The sequence below is a fragment of the Coptis chinensis genome, chromosome 7 (genome assembly GCF_015680905.1).
Source record: "Coptis chinensis isolate HL-2020 chromosome 7, ASM1568090v1, whole genome shotgun sequence".
NCBI classification, from domain to species: domain Eukaryota; kingdom Viridiplantae; phylum Streptophyta; class Magnoliopsida; order Ranunculales; family Ranunculaceae; genus Coptis; species Coptis chinensis.
Genome location: NC_141462.1, coordinates 7703113 through 7720030, shown reverse-complemented (window position 1 = coordinate 7720030; position 16918 = coordinate 7703113). Strand labels below are relative to the sequence as shown.

The following is a 16918-nucleotide window of genomic DNA, read 5'->3' as shown; positions in this document are numbered from 1 at the left end:
AGATCATAGTTCGTAAATTGGTTTTGACTGATAATTAACCTTTAAGTGGTAATTACAGTTGAATCAAGCTTAACCCTGGCATTGGTGTTAAGTTGATTGTACGCCTTTGGGGGCGTTTTTGTTGATAGTTTAGCCTTTTGGGGGCGTCACTATGGTTGATAGCTAGCCTTTTGGGGGCGTCACTATGGTTGTTAGCTAGCCTTTTGGGGGCATCACTATGGTTGATAGCTAACCTTTTGTGGGCGGCACTATGGTTGTTTCCCGTTGAGTGTCCTTGATTGTGATCTGACATCGTAGTGCATAGTTCGAACTTGATCATTAGCAGGGCGTCAAGTTGATTGGTTGATAGCTAGCCTTTTGGGGGCGCTATTGTTGTCGTAGATGTCATTTGAGTTGGCTGATTAGTAAGCTTTTTGGGGGCATTACTATGATTAATCGTTAACCTTGAGCTGATGTGTTTATCGATAGCCCCCAGTTCGTAGTAGAAGCAGCTCTTTGTGGGTGTTAATGTTGTTTAGCCCCAGTGTTGGAGCTTGGTTGACATGTTTAGATGTCAATAACTTGTCCCAGTTCGGAGATGGCTATACTATGGCTAGCCCCCAGCTTGATTGGATTGCAATAAACTGCAAAGGAGTGAGCTTTCGTTTTGATGACTTGACCTGAGGAAGACTGAGCTGAGGACGACCTGATCAGATAATGAGCTGATCTGAGGATGACCTAACTTGAGAACGACTTGAGCTGAGTGATGCAGGAGGGTCTGAGTCAAATGATGCTAAGTTGTCAGATTGCACATTGATGATACTATGGTTGTCAATGGGAGGCTGCTTGTCCCTGACTTCTGTGGTGAATGATGACGCCTTGTATGACTGGAGCATCTTCTGAATGATTTAGGCTGCGCTGGCTTTTTCGCCTATTTTGTCCAGTCGTTGGGTGAGATTGTCAAGGCGTTGATTAGTGGTTGTAGTGAGGGTTGTGACCGTGTTGTTGTCGATGGCGTTTGGAGTCACATTGTTGGTGTTGGAAGTGGTTTGCTCGCGCATAGCTTGGTTCTTTTGCTGGAGCTTGGTGAATGATTCTTGGAGGAACTTGACTTGATCTACCATAGCTTATAGTTGTGCTTCCATGGTGGTTGTATTGATCTGAGGACGACCTGGCGGAGGAATTGGAATAAGTTTGGATACGTTTTGGTATTTTGGCTATAACTTTGGCTACAGTTGTTAGAATTATGCGTGCGACCCCAATTCGGAAAGATCTTGGTAGCGCACACGCTGTCATTGGATCTGATGGACAACTTGCCTGAGGACGACTTGGAGATGGACAACCTGGCGGAGGACGACCTAGTTGGATGCATTTTGGTATTTTGGCCATAACTTTGGCTACAGTTGTCAAAATCACGCGTGCGACCCCAATTCGGAAAGATCTTGGCGGCGCGCACGTTGTCACTAGATCTGATGGACGACCTAGCTGAGGATGACCTAGAGATGGACGACCTAGAGGAGGACGACCTAGCTGGATGCATTTTGGTATTTTGGCCATAACTTTGGCTACAGTTGTCAAAATCACGCGTGCGACCCCAATTCGGAAAGATCTCGGCGGCGCGCACGCTGTCACTAGATCTTATGGACGACCTAGCTGAGGACGGCCTGGAGATTGGATGACCTAGAGGAGAACGACCTAGCGGAAAACGACCTGGAGGAGGACGACCTGGCTGAGGACGACCTGGAGGAGGTCTTTGCATGAGATCTGGTTGAGGTTTTGATATAGCTTTGTGTGTTGGTGTGCACTTTTCCTCATTGATATAGGTCCATAGATTGGCATGCTATGAAATTTTTGTTTGAGATTGGTTGAACCAACACCTTAGTGGACCTGGTAAGGAATAACCTGTAAGTTGGATTCCTGGATCTGTATTGTCACCAATTCGCCGTAAAGGAATGTGTGACATGGTGGTAGTTGCAGCCCTCGAGTTGGTACTGGATCGACTGCAAGTGATCTGTAAGTAAGAAGTATATCTTGCAAGATAGAAGTGTGCATAGATTATCCAAACTGATCCAAATATTAAAGATTAATATAAATAAAGAATAGTTGAATGTAGACTTATCTTTTAGAACGCTGACTTTTCGCTTGCTGCCATTGATAGTTGAATGGAAGAATGTTAATTGTTCTTCCCTTGTGGTTTTACCAAGTTTCCTAGGCTTGAGAAAATAGTGTGAATGCTTTTTCTCAAGAAAACGAACCGGCAGACGACGCCAATGTAGAGGTACACTTTAGTCATGACCTTACAATCTCGGAGAATATGGTTTGTATAAGATGTTTGATTGAACTCAGGTCGGTGCTCTGAGTTGCCTACGTTTCCAGTTCTCTGATTAACTGGAATCAAGTCAGATGTAGTTCATTTTGAGTGATTGAGTTGGAGATGGAGAGAATGTGACCCCCTCCTCTCGAGAATGGAGAAGACGCCTCCTTTTATAGGCATAGATCCCCCTTTTGCATTGTTTTGATGATTGCTTTTACTTTTTCCGTTACGAAATAATAATCTGTCATTAATGATGCTGTTGACTAGCTTGTAGCAGTTACGTTTCTTAGGTCGTTTGGACGACCTGACCTTAGGTCGTATGCACGACCTGCTAGTAGTCTGGACACGTGGTTTGCCACGAGTGGTTGAGAGTGGAGGGTACTGACACAGCCGAAGTAGCAGTGAAGCTGGCGCAACACTTAGGAGGAGAAAAATTTCTTTTTGAGGGGGATAACATCAACATTATCAACAGTTTGAGCTTCAAGGAGTCTAGTATTGCTTGGTCTTTACAAAGCATTATGAAAACAATTATCAGAACTGCTAATAATTTTAAGTTTTCATATTTTAGATGATTAAGAAGATGTTTTAATGGTGAGGCTCATGATCTAGCTAAATGGGTTTATAGTTCTTCTGACACGAGTACTTTACCAAAATATTGCTAAGACGTTTAGTGTATTCCTTTAATTCTATAACATATAAATGTGTGATTTGAAGGACGGCAAGTAGGGAATTTTATAAAGAATGAAAAAATATAGTTAAAGTTTCACATGCGTATTTGTACCTAATGATTAAATTAAATTGATTGTGTTTGAGAAATAACACGCTGTTGAGGACGATGAAGTGGATCTTCAAGACGGTCCCATACACTGGAATGGCCTGCGTCCCTTCGTGGTCGCCTGATGTTGTTGAATTTGCAGCCTCGTCCACCGGCCTTTGCCTTTTTGCCAGCTTCCTTCTCAAGTTCCTATTTTAAATTTTTGATTTGTCGTAACTCACGCTCAACTGTATTAGGAGTGGCGGTAGCGAAGGCGGTGGTGGTGGCGGTGGCGCTGCTACGGTTGGATGTTGAGAATTGATCTTACCACTAGGAGCAACTTGATTGTTCAACGGTTCTTGCATTGGCCGATTTGAATTTCGAGGGTTGCAATTCCTATTAGCAGGAGAAATATGTTGACTATTTGGTCTGCTTCTTGTGCTTACCATCTTGATTGTTTCACGTGATAATGAATTCTAAATTCCCCATAGACGGCGCCAATTATGTTTCGGCAGTAAACTGCTTCAACACAACGAGAGCAATGGTGACGAACACACTAAGAAACAGAGAAATTTGATGTTGGGGGAGATGAAACTGAACCAAATAATGGCTGCCTACGTACCCAAGATCTATTCTCTAGGGATCAAGTTTCAACGTAGTTCCTTATGAAAAATAGTTTGGTATTTATATAGGTAGAGTAGAGAGTCCTTGTAGCTCAAGTAATTTTGTTACTTGAGTAATTGTGATAGAATATAACTGTCAACTGATAATTATATCTTTGATAAGAAATGAATCTGGACATAAATCAATGTACATTAGTGGCAAGCCATGTGGCTAAGGTTCAGCCTTAGACACATGAGTTAATGTGCCTGTAGATTGATCCATGATATTGCGAATTGGGCTTTAGCCCTGTTGATTAAATGAATAAAATAGAGACCCCTACTAATGGATATTTGCCACGTAGGTGGGGGTCGAAACACACATTTTTTGAAAGAGATTAGGTTAAAGCTTTGTGGTTTGCTTTGCCACTGGGTTTATGAACAGAGGTCAACAAAGGATGACCCATTAGAAGATGGGTGGATGAGATCATGGAATGGTGTGAAAACAAGGTCTCTAACATGGCAAATATGGGTGTGTATGCATGCAAACTATGTGGAATAATAGGAATCTGGAGAAGTTTGATAAAAGAGCAGCAGATATGGGGTCTATACTAATCGCTACTATGATTCAATGGAAAAGAAGACTCAAAGTTTTTGATAGGGAGAATCCAAACTTTACTTTTTCTGTTAATACTACACTTAGGAATATAAATTCAAACCATAGCCCACATGCTTTAATATCTACTAGTAACAATAATAATATATCTACTTTACATTATCATATAAGTAACACTGCTCACATGCCTGATTCTGTAAATATTAGGTTTGATGCTGCTTTCAATAAAAGATCTCTATCAAGATCTGTTGCTGCTATGGGATATGACTTGGATCAAGAATGAACTTTACTTGCTGCTGCAATGAGGAGATTCACAGCAAAGTCAACAGAGGAGAATAAACATCTTGCAGCGGAGATAGCAGTGAAGCTGGCGCAACACTTAGGAGGAGGAAAATTTCTTTTTGAGGGGACAACATCAACGTTATCAACAGTTTGAGTTTCGAGGAGTCTAGTATTGCTTGGTCTTTACAAAGCATTACAAAAGCAATTATCAGAACTGCTAATAATTTTAAATTTTCATGTTTTAGATGGTTAAGAAGATGTTTTAATGGTGAGGCTCATAATCTAGTTAAATAGACTTATAGTTCTTCTGATATAAATATTTTACCAAAATGTTGCTCAGACTTTCAATATACCCCTATAATTCTATAATATATAAATGTGTGATTTATAGCGGAAAAAAAAACTATTTGCACACAAATAGGAATTTTATAAAGAATGAAAAAATATAGTAAAAGTTTCACATGCGTATTTGTACCTAATGATTAAATTAAACTGAAACAGAGACAAGTACTAATCACAATAAAAAAGGTTCTTATATACTCGATCACATGCATGATGATTGACGCATCCATTATAGAAACTCTCTAGTTAATCTATCAAAAAAAAATCAGTATATAGCAAATTTAAAAATCACTAAATAGTTTTGGTCCATCGTGCTTGATTGATTATCGCTTGCTATATGAGGATCTGACAGCTTCGGATATCATTTTCGAAATGTTCAATCATCGCGAAGTCACTACGCCTGTTGATTAATTCTAGATAATTCGAAGACTACATTATTCCATAACCATGATTATATATACGATTAAGAATCTTGGCGCCTGTCCTACTTACATACACAAACCTTTCTTTTAGAAATAGTGTCATACGTGGTTCAATAGGCCGCGGTGATCATTCCAAAGCCTTTTGACCACTAATCCGTATTAAAATGAGATTAAACTAATAACTAATATGCATGATAAGACAACTCCAATAATTATCACATTAAATGCAAAGATTCTGATACTCTGGTGAGTGCTTGGATGATGAATCACGAGCCAAGTCCATGCCGTTTGCTTGATATAATCATGGGATTTGTGGGACACTTCAATTTTGTGGGCATTAAAGTTTTTTTTTTATGCATTGTGGGCATTAAAATTGGACGCTAGGAACAGTACGTCAAAATTTAATTGTTTGATGAACAAAGTTCTCCTTGTCATAAACTACTTGCCGAACAGCACAGTGGTGAAAAACACAGCCCAGGTTCACCGACTTAAAAAGGTCAACAGCCCAGATAGCCCGGACACAAAAAGTCAAAACCAAATGGCTATAATGTCCAATCACAAAGTGTTTAGGGACTTAATATTGCAACAATCCAAATAGTGTAAATATACCCAGGCGTAAAAAGTTCAGCCCAAATGATTAGAGTGTCCAGTCAATAAAAATTTTGTTGACCACTATTTTATTAGGTACCATATTTTATTAGTGTGACTTACAAAAATAACGATCCTATAAACCGGTTTAAATTTACTAAAACAACATACCACCAAAAAACACTCTAGATTCCGTCGTGTCACAAATAATAGTATGAGAACTTGAAAAGCCGTTTGAGTCATATCATATGATGGGAGGCCTTTCTAATTTGTTATATAGATGGGCCTATATAGATAACAAGTCTACGTGCGCACGTATGTGGCTATGTTACTATGTACGTATGCATTTCAATATTTAACGACGTTGTTCCAAAGTAATGTCGTCAAAGTGAGCTTAGCTCCGCGACTTGACTTTAGAGTAAGTCGCACTACCAAAAGAAAAGTGGTAGAACTTGCATATCCATACTGCCATACCCAGGGGCGGATGCAGGATTCAACAATAGGGGGGGCTACTAACACTAATTCTCACTATTTTTTTTTTTTTTTTGTGAATAGTTACCACTGTAGAATTTTGAGCATATCCAACTCATAGATCCGCCCCTGGCCATACCACGTCTTCAAGATATATAGTTCAGTATCTCGGAACAGTACTGTTACCCGTTTCTATCACTTTTTGGTAAGGGTACAGAATATACATATATAGCACATGCATGCGCATGTATGGATTTATATGCGCTAAAATTCATTATGTTCTCATGGCCAAACTAACCAAACTAGGCACCACGCGACAAGTCGGCAAGGCATGAATCTACAACACTTTCTGAGGAAGGTTCTTCACTGATGTGTATCTTAGCATATTTCAATATTCAAACCTTACTTTCTCAAGGACTATCAGAAGATTTGAAGTTTAATTAAGTTGACGTTGTTACATTATCACTAAAGAATTTTTTTTTGGTAACTAATTTTAATTTTTTTTTGTTTGATGTAAAACTAAGCACCAAACACTTCGCATTTATATATCAGCAAAGAAAGAGATCTCCATAAGCAAATTAAGCAGTCTGATCGATCAATTACCTATGCTATTTTTTGGTACACCAAACATGTAGGCAATAAAAAAAAAAGTTGGAAAATAAATAGAGAATCTTATTGACTATAACTTTTACATTATTCATTCATGGTGCATGGTCATGTGTGACCTCATTTTTCTCATATGTCATGCATGCCCTACCCTTACATATTAGAGAGTAGAGACCTTTAAGAGGTTGAGGGGTTGTTTTTCAAGTAAAGTTATTACTGTTCTAGTTGTCTGGGGGTTGAAGAGACCATGGAAAAGTTCAAGAAGATTTGTGTGTTTTGCGGTAGCAATACTGGAAATAAACAGATATTTAGTGATGCAGCTCTTGATCTTGGAAGAGAACTGGTTGGTTTTAGTGTTGTTTAGTTCTGGTTACTATTTCGTTTTTGTAGGTGATGAGTTTGAAATCCAATTAAGTGCTCTCGCTGACAGGTAAAGAGAAAGATTGATCTGATTTATGGTGGAGGGAGTGTTGGGCTAATGGGATTGGTTTCAAAAACTGTCTATGATGGTGGATGCCATGTCCTTGGGTAAGTGAAGAAATGGAAAATTTCTAATTCTAGTACATATTCTCTTTTCCTTTTTATGAAGTCAATGGATTTTCTCTCCTCCGTAACTCTACCAAATATAGAAATAATCAAAGAACACTATTACTTCTATATATAGAAAAATGTATTTAGTATTTAATCTGAATACATTTTTTCTTTTTGTAGCAAGATAAATTTGAATTATGGCTTTCTCCACATACTGATATATTCTTATTTGAATTATGGCTTTCTCTACATACTGATAAATTCTTCCAACTTTCATCTTTTTTCTTTTACTAGAATTATTCCAACAGCTCTTGTTCCACTTGAGGTATATATAATCCTTCAATTCTCTAACTACGTACACCTGTTTTATTCATCTCTTTAATTTGTGTCATATCTTTTGCATTGGGCATTTCATGTTAGTGAAATTTGTTGCAGATTTCAGGCCATGCAGTAGGTGAAGTATTGATTGCGACGGACATGCACGAGCGTAAGGCTGAGATGGCTCGACGTGCCGATGCTTTCATCGCCCTACCAGGTCTGTGCCAGCTTCAGAATGATCATATATCACAGTTTCCTTGTAAGTAGCAAAACAAAGTTTGATTGGTAATGTGGGGAATTTGTTACTAATGAAGGAGGGTATGGGACCTTGGAGGAGTTGCTTGAGATGATAACATGGTCACAGCTTGGAATCCATGATAAACCAGTAAGTTTGTTGATTTCTTGTTTCTTACTGATAGCAGGGCGTACTTTCGATCTGTTTAGTTATTTGTATCATATATATTCTTGGAAGTTGGAACCATGCATAGTAAATAAGACTTGCATAAACAAATTTCAAATTATTAAAATGATACTACAATCATCCTCATGATCATAACAATTGTATTTTTATTTGTCGAATTATATAATGTATTTGGTACAGCTTTGGTCAAGTAGAACTTAAAAATTATGTTGTAGTATTTTATTCTTTATTTCATGATTGTAGAATCTGATATACCTTGTAAAAGAATAAGATTGACTCTCCGTTTAATAACATCTGTGTATTGAATTGGTATACTATGTTTATGAGACTATAACAATGATAATTTTTTTATACAAATTAAGATTTTTTTTTTTTTTTTGGCTAATTTATTAAAAGAAATTGATAAATTACAAAATGGGAGGGGGGGTTGGTTCTATGTGCATGGGTATCTGATTATCCACCAGATCCGGAACTGTTTATAGCAGTTCTGGGTCCTAAAATGTTAGACCCTTTAAAAGTGGGTCTTCAAGAACCAAACCGATAAAGAACCGTTAGAATCGAATAGTTAAAACCCATAGTACCCGAACCGACACCAATTATTATGACTTTGATATATAAATTTTACTAAGTGATCTCTTTTACTAATATATTACACTTAACAAATATGAACTCAAATATTATAGTATAGTATTTATTTAGGTGTAAAATTCTATTATATATATATATATATATATATAGCCCGATTCTAAAATGATCTTAAAATAAGTATCAAACTAAATACCAAATCTAAAACAACCCACAACTTCACCTATAAAATTATTTAAAACCTAATTTTTTGTGGATATGATCTACTAACTACAAAGATCATCTCTATAAAGATTCAACTCATTTGACAATTTTTAACATTGGTAAAAGATGATTGCAAAAACTCGACATTTCTAAACTGTTAGATTTTTTTCTCAAAAGTAGACAACAATTTTTATTTAAGTTAGAGGATATCAAACGAGTTAAATTTTTATAGAAATGATCTTTATGGTCAGTAGATTATTTCTACAAAAAAAAATGTTTTAAATAATTTTATAGGTGAAGTTATGGATTGTTTTAGATTTGGTACTTAGTTTAGTACTTATTTTAAGGTCTTTTTAAGAGCCTGGCTGATATATATATATATATGTGTGTGTGTGTGTGTGTGTGTGAATATGTATGTATTTTACAAATGTTAATAATAATCAACGTGTATTAATATACTATGAATTAACTAATACACTAGTATATATATTAATATAGTATATTAATACATGTGCGCGACATATATTACAATAGTGTAATATATGATAATATTTATATATATAGTGCACGTGCTTGATATATATATATATAGGAGATAATGAATACATACGTATAATGCTAACAATTGTGATACGTACACATATTTATTCTATGTGTTAAAATTTAGTGTGATATAATTATATAAGGCGTATGTACATATAGTATAGTGTACACATGTTTGATTTAAAATGCGAGTTAATATATGCACATATATGATTTAAGACCATTATTTTTTATGAGAGAACAAAAATATCGGTGGCAAGTGTAATTAAAAACTAAGTTTTATATCGGTCGCACTAAAAACCAATTTTTATATCAGCTACGCAATTAAAAAAAATAATTTTAGCAATAATAATGTATAACCCGAGAAGGAAGTGAAACCAAAACTGGAAACAGAGCCAACTTAATTAATGGGTATGGTTTCGGATTTTCTAAAAAAAAAAAACAACAACAACAACAAAAGAACTGAACTTGGTAGGAACCGTTAAAAATAGAACTGATCGAAACCAATAAAGACCGAAACCGACCCATGAACATCTAGTTTTGTGTGCAAACAGTTCCCTCATATGACCAAAGCGAAACTAGAGTATCTCTTAAAGGGTTTTAGAGTACTAACAAAATCCCGGTGATCTTGTAGAAGATTTGTCAAACTATTTGTTTCATATATATTTTTTTACGCATGTTGGTGTTGGAGTAACTATCCTAACCGATCAAGTCCTCCAAGACTATGGCTTGCAATGGATCGGTTTGGATCGGGTTATAGAAAATCCAAATCCGAACCGATAAGAAAATTGGGAATTCAAAATCGAACCGAATTGAACCGATAATATTACATTTCATCCGAAACCGAACCGAAAAATATAAAATCAATTAAATCCTAAATTGAATTAATTAATTTCAACCACACAATTGATAAACATATAAAAAAATTAATCATAAATATTACTAAAATAATATCTTATCGGTTCGGATTCATATCGGTTCGGTGGAGGGCAAACCCAAACCCAAACCAATATCTTATCGGTTCGGTGGAGGACAAACCCAAAACCAAACCAATATCTTATCGGTTCAATTTAATTTCGGGTTGGTGGAGAAAAAACCAAATTACTAAAATCCAAACCATTTTTTATCGGTTTGGTTCAGGTTACTATTGACAGCCCTATCCACGATTATTTTGGACTAAATCAAACAAATTAGGATGGATGACAATATTTAAACACATACAATTTATAAATTGCAGAATCGGATTACATAAATGAATTTGAAATTTAATGTTTTAATCCAAAATCTGTTCATATGCACTACCGAATTGTGAGTTTTGCAAATTATTTCATTACACGGAAAGAAACAAGAAAAAGATGTGAAGTTGTAAAGCAGCTCTCTTCAAATATCAGGAATAATAAAAATGAACCATGATCGTTCCCTGCACGTCTGTGCTTTCCGGATTACACAAAAGAGCAATTTTTTTTGTTCACTTTATTATTCTTTCTTTCTTTCTTTTTGTTATTATAAATTTATAATTAAGGTTCCATATAAAAACCAACTCAATGTCTAAGCCTACTAATAAATAACTAACTAGTCAATCAAGAGCAGGTCTCGAGTAGCAATCACCCACCGCAACGTTATCACTTGACAAGTATGAGCCTTAAACATGTTTAGAAGGCTGTACTTGAGACTAGCCTCTACACCCAATCCTAATATTTCCCCTAAAAAAGTAGTATAAAATGGATGTATCATTGCTGTCATTTCAAACAAAGAGAGCACCTTCTTAGGAGTTAGGAGTTCAATTTGGACCGGTGGGCAAAGCTGAACCCTCAAGTGTCAATTTTTCCAAAACACGACAGAGGTTGTCAATGAATCTCTGATTAGTGATTACTACCTACTACCTTATAGTTGTAAAACATATGAGTGATTTCTTCAAAGTTGGATCAAAACGCTTGTAGAAGTTAAGACTATCATAATTTTTTTTTGCGTAATCTATACTATCATAAATTATAATAAGCGAAAAACATCTTAAATTACTAGGAATAATTTAAGCATATATGTTTTATATTCTTATGAAGTCTTTAACTGAAAATAACTTACAGTATATTAATTATTATATTAGATGTCAGCATTTGCATATTAAAATTGTTGCATTACTTTAGCGTTCAAAATATCCGCTCCGCTAAAGCTCTCTCGTTAGTATCTTAATGTTGTTTACGCAGGTGGGTCTGTTAAATGTAGGTGGATACTATGACTTCTTGCTAGCACTGTTCGATAATGGTGTTGAAAATGGATTCATAAGTTCTTCTGATAGGAATATTGTTATCTCCGCTGAAACGCCTCAAGATCTGATTCAAAGGATGGAGGTATTCCTTTTTTCAAATCATGTCTTTTTCCCGAAGACTATTTATTCAGGCAATTTTAACAAATATGTTGCCATATTAGCCAGGAAGGTAAGCCTGGAGGCGTTCATGCAAAAACATTAGGGTGGTGGTGTGTGTATGGGGGGCCCTCCCCGACCAATAGATAGTGACAAATAGGAATAACCGAACCATGTCTACAAAATGCCAGTGGAGCCTTTTTACACTGACGTATTTTGGAAACCAGAATCAATGCATAATGGAAGCAAGAGGGTAAAGACCGGTGGTACTAATTACTGTAACTGTTGATGGTACACAGTTTACATGCGTGTGGAGCCCTTTTACATTTACGTATATGGAAACCAAAATCATTATCAGAATAAATTTGTGGACATACTACTATTTGTTATCCACAAGACCTCATGTCTGCCTAGGAAAAACTGTTTAGCTGCTTGAAAAATCTTTTTATTTTGCGCACAAATGGTTGGACCAATAAAAAGCTGCTGTTTGTGGACAAGTCTGTCTACAGATTCGCTCTCAATCATTATTATCGGAAAAAATAGAAATCAAAATCATGGCATAATGGCAGCAAAGCCAAAGAAAAATGTCATTTGGACCTGTGGTACTATTTACTGTAACTGTAGATGGTACAGACTACAGAGTTCACGTGCGTGTGTGGGTGCAGTGTCTATGTATTTTGTTAAGTTTTTGTTACTGTATGTGGGCAATACAATTTATGGCCTTGTAAGTTGTAACACCCTGCCGGCTTCTAACTGTTTGCGAATGATTGTGTAGGAATACGAACCAGTACATGCTCAAGTTGCCCTAACTAACAGTTGGAATGGTGCTGGAGACTCATAAGAATACCTTCATATCACCAGCAAAACATATTTTTTTTTCTTTTTACATTTCTTGTGCGATTTGTTACCTGAATTCTGCTGGAAAAGCCAGTATCCAATTTGTTAATATTGTAATTGTAATTGAAATTGAAGAATTGTTGTTGGCACATGAATTTTAAATCAGCTAAAAGAAAAATACATGTTCAGAACTTATAGTGGATTGAAATTAGTAGTGTTGGATTGGACGTATCTGTTATATAATCGATCTTAGTGATCAAAGTTGTCATAATTAATTAATAAGGTCTTGGCTGACCCAAAATAACGAAACAAAACGAGTGGCTGCATATATGTTAGGTTTCCAATACTTTCCATGTATGCTGGTACAACATACACCAATGAGGCAATGAGTGAGGTAAAATACTTCGAAGCATAAGTGCATGACGCATCATCCCCCTCATCCAGATTCCTGTGTCGTTTTGAGATGCATACCCCCAGTTAGATGGGAACATGGATACGCGGATGATGGGCTCTATCACTCTGTGGAAACGTCTTGGCCACTTCAGAGAACTGTGCGTTATGGGGTGAAGCTAAAATTTAGACAACTCGTATGATATTTACAAAATTGCAAATACATGTATAATTGGCACTATAACTTCTCTTGAGATTCAAAGCCATGAGGTGAGGATCCAGACTAGTTGTATACAATATACATAATCTGCAGAAAGAGTTCAGTAAATGGTCTCCTATACCCCAAATGCCCGAACAGCAAGAACTTCTCCAGCCTGAAGTCAACATCGAATGCATAATCCCACTCTGCATGCTCTGAGCGAAGCTCTATCACTTTGCAGATGTGTCCTGGGACACTTCAAAGTACTCCTCAGTGGTTAGCCAAAATCTGGACAATTGGGTTTGATATTTGGAGAAGGGATATAAGAAATGTATGATTCAAGAAACCTAGCATAAATTTACATCGCACTATAGCTTCCTTCGAGATCCAAAGCCATGACTGGGTGATCCAGACTAGTTGTATACATGATTTATAGAAAGACTTCAGTGAAAGCCCTCATATTCCCCCAAACACCTGGACAGTAACAACTTCACTAGGCTGAAGTCAATGCCAAATGTGTAATCCTTACCCTGCATGGTTGCATGCTCTGAGGGGATTTTATGGTGGCCTATTTGTAAGCTCCATAAACTTCAAGTTCCAGAAACTAGATCATCCAATAAATACCAAACTTTTCTCTTTCACTAAGTCTCCTGTACAATAACCACAGAGATATAGGAGGCTAGGGGTAATTACTGCTGAATTTTTTTTATATCTCCCTAACTGAGACGCTTATCCCTGAATGCTGACATTCTGGAGTTAGTTGTTTTTTGAAAAACGATGATCTCAGATACATGATCATTGCCTACTTTTTTCCCCCTTTCTATACCTTAGTCTTAGCACCTGTATGATTCAGAATCTACTTGAGTCTTAGACAGTAACTCAATGTAGGCCAGGAATTAGAAAGGGTCCTGATAGTGATGAATCTTCTGTTCTTCCGGCGGGTGTAAGTTTCTTATGTTTCAAAGTTGGAGATCTAAGAATCTGCATCGATTCTCATCTGACGTAGCTTGAGATTAGCTTATGGTGGAAACATAAAAGAGCTTGTGTACCAATTGTTCATTTGCGTACAGAGCACAGGCACCCTCTCCTATGCATACATGAGGTTTCACTCCTAAAGATAGCTAGATACAGTTTCAAGTCAAAAGTCAAAGCAATTACCATTTAGTTGTTGAAGTAAACTTGAACACCTATACAGCAAAACTTCTAATCTTAATGAACACACTTATATTTATAACTGGAGATAGGGAGCACGAACTTGTTTAGGGGAGAAAGGGACACCTTGACAAAAAATAAACCTATGCACTTCAATGATGAAAATTGATGAATATATCATACAAGAAGAGTTTATGCAATCAACAAGGAACGTGCAAATCAATACAATAAAAGAAGTAACACAAAATGTTTATAATGGACTTCACAATGGTTAAATTCAAAACGAAAAAATAATCCAAGAGATTTCACATACTGGGCATAAAGTAACTGTGTTACCCACTACCTTCATGCATTCGGATACTCGGGCTAATATCCCTCACCTGGTTCAGCATGTATTGACGCCATCCTTGCAATCGCTTGTTAAATTATAAAATGTCTCGACCCGATTCTTAGCCCTGTATAGGACTTCAGTGTCAACTGCCACTCTCATATAACCATCAAACTCAACTGGTTGTCCGTTATTAAGGGTCTTGGTCTCGTTGTACCACTCACTTGTGTTTTCCCATAACTCCTTGTAATCATCAAGCAAATGTACCTTGTATTGAGATCTCAACTTATCAAAATAATTGTAGAATGGTTCATTTGTCGCAATATATAGATTTCTCCACGGCTGAATCATGTTTTTAATTTTGGTAAGAAGGTTGTCAGGGGATGTATCACTATCCAAGTGAGGCCAGAGCTCCTTATTCTGTGCTTTCTCACCTCGAACTACATGTACAGCATCGAAATCCCAGTCCATTCGCCCGCTAATCTCAGACACTATATTCATCAGTCTCTTTGACTTCCATAGAGCATGCCAAGGCCTCTGTATGTGCTTTGCAGCTTTTCCTTCACAGACTCTGTACCAGTAATTCTCCGGTTCAGGTGCATCAAATTGCCTCCATAATATCGTGCTCTTATCTTTCTGAAGCTGCATCGGAGTAATCTTGTGGCTTCTAATCTTCCTGACCGGTATATTCCTTTTATGGTTAGCATCCCATTTCTTCCAATCTTTCATGAACTCATCCTCGTCGACAATTGAAGCTACCTCCTTGAGATGCTCAAAGTCAAAATAATACCGAAAATCCTTACCCTCCTCATCCTTATTACTCGGATTATAAGTCGCTGCCAAGCAAATACTCAAATCCATCACAAACGTACGATTCAAATACTGAGCCTCCCCAAGACCACACAAAAAACTCCACAAGAAATGATTCATCCCTTTACAATAATCCCCTCCACGCGAATAATACAAGTACTTCCCCTTCCTAAAAGTCGAATCAGATCCAACAACTGGAATCGTATCATTGATTTGGTCATCATGGTATACCTGAGTGCGAGGTAAACCATGCCCACGCCGCCCCACTCTCGGGCGCATAGGCTGCCTGGCATTAATCCCGGAATGCCAACCCTTAGCAGAAGTAACAACATAACTACAATTCTCACCAAACCCAATCCTAAACCTTCTAAAATCCCTATACTTCCTCCACGACTTCTCCTTCTTATTCCTAAACTTCCACGACACATCACATTCATTCCCTTTCGATCCATTAACCGGCACTCCATACTCCAAAAACACAATCGACTTAAACACTTTCAAATTAAACTTCTCAATAACAAACAACACCCTAGGATCCGAACAATTCACGATATCCACACCCCCATTATCGCAATCCAATATACTACTTAAATTCCCAATAACTCTCTCCTCCGACTTCTCTATCGCGTCTTCGGTTATTAACATGGCAGATGGCGAAACAGCTGGGGCAAGGACTAAATCCTCCCCAGTGCTAATTACAGAAGTGTCTGTTTTAAATGTCGCGTTTTCGACTTGTGTAAATGCTAGTGTCAATGCATTTGAAGTTTCTAGCCATGGATCTGGTGGTTTATATGTAATGGCAATAACTGTAAATATTAAAACTGAAAATACAAAAAATGTAAAACACACGTTGCTGAATACCTTTATGAGATTTTGGCCTATTGGGTCTGTTGTTGTTGGTAATGAATTGGTTTCTTTCATGGGTTTAGTTTGAATGAAATATAGTGGATTGAGATCTTCAAATGAATGGAAAATTTAATTTGGGGGAATTTAGGTTTTGCTTATCTTTGAATGTTTATGATGATTTTGTTTGCTTAGTTTTCAAGTGTGTTGGACTGAAGAAGAAGAAGAAGAAGATTTTGTTTCAAGCCAATAAAACAAGTGCCACGTGTGCAACATGCCAGTGATATATTTCGAGATCTGAGGTATGGCATGACATTTTAAAACGCCGATATAATCAAGTAATCTCAACACTATTGTTTGTGGTTAGTGATTATTGAAATATATATATATTTTGCATTGCAGAGGGACCTGAAGTTTGAATA

At 36.9% G+C, this 16918-nt stretch overlaps 2 protein-coding genes across 2 annotated transcripts; one reads left to right on the top strand and one right to left on the bottom strand.

Moving 5' to 3' along the window:
• The first annotated feature begins 7022 nt into the window (after positions 1-7022).
• LOC147485699 (cytokinin riboside 5'-monophosphate phosphoribohydrolase LOG8-like) lies at positions 7023-16689 on the top strand. Its single transcript, XM_086575251.1, has 7 exons — positions 7023-7316; positions 7404-7501; positions 7799-7829; positions 7940-8039; positions 8137-8207; positions 11780-11923; positions 12713-16689. Exons 1-7 carry the CDS (start codon positions 7221-7223, stop codon positions 12776-12778), a joined length of 606 nt encoding a protein of 201 aa, XP_086431377.1. The 5' UTR covers positions 7023-7220; the 3' UTR covers positions 12779-16689.
• On the bottom strand, positions 14672-16574 carry SUB1 (calcium ion binding protein). The gene has a single exon (XM_086575248.1). The coding sequence runs from the start codon at positions 16572-16574 to the stop codon at positions 14901-14903; it is 1674 nt and encodes a 557-aa protein (XP_086431374.1). The 3' UTR covers positions 14672-14900.
• Positions 16690-16918: the final 229 nt, after the last annotated feature.

Bases quoted from the DNA above. Each gene is read 5' to 3' on its own strand.
- LOC147485699 (XM_086575251.1), top strand. From the start codon at position 7,221: ATGGAAAAGTTCAAGAAGATTTGTGTGTTTTGCGGTAGCAATACTGGA. The intron at 7,502-7,798 runs GTAAGTGAAGAA...TTCTTTTACTAG, and splicing joins GGTGGATGCCATGTCCTTGG to AATTATTCCAACAGCTCTTG. The intron at 7,830-7,939 runs GTATATATAATC...AATTTGTTGCAG, and splicing joins CAGCTCTTGTTCCACTTGAG to ATTTCAGGCCATGCAGTAGG.
- SUB1 (XM_086575248.1), bottom strand. From the start codon at position 16,574: ATGAAAGAAACCAATTCATTACCAACAACAACAGACCCAATAGGCCAA.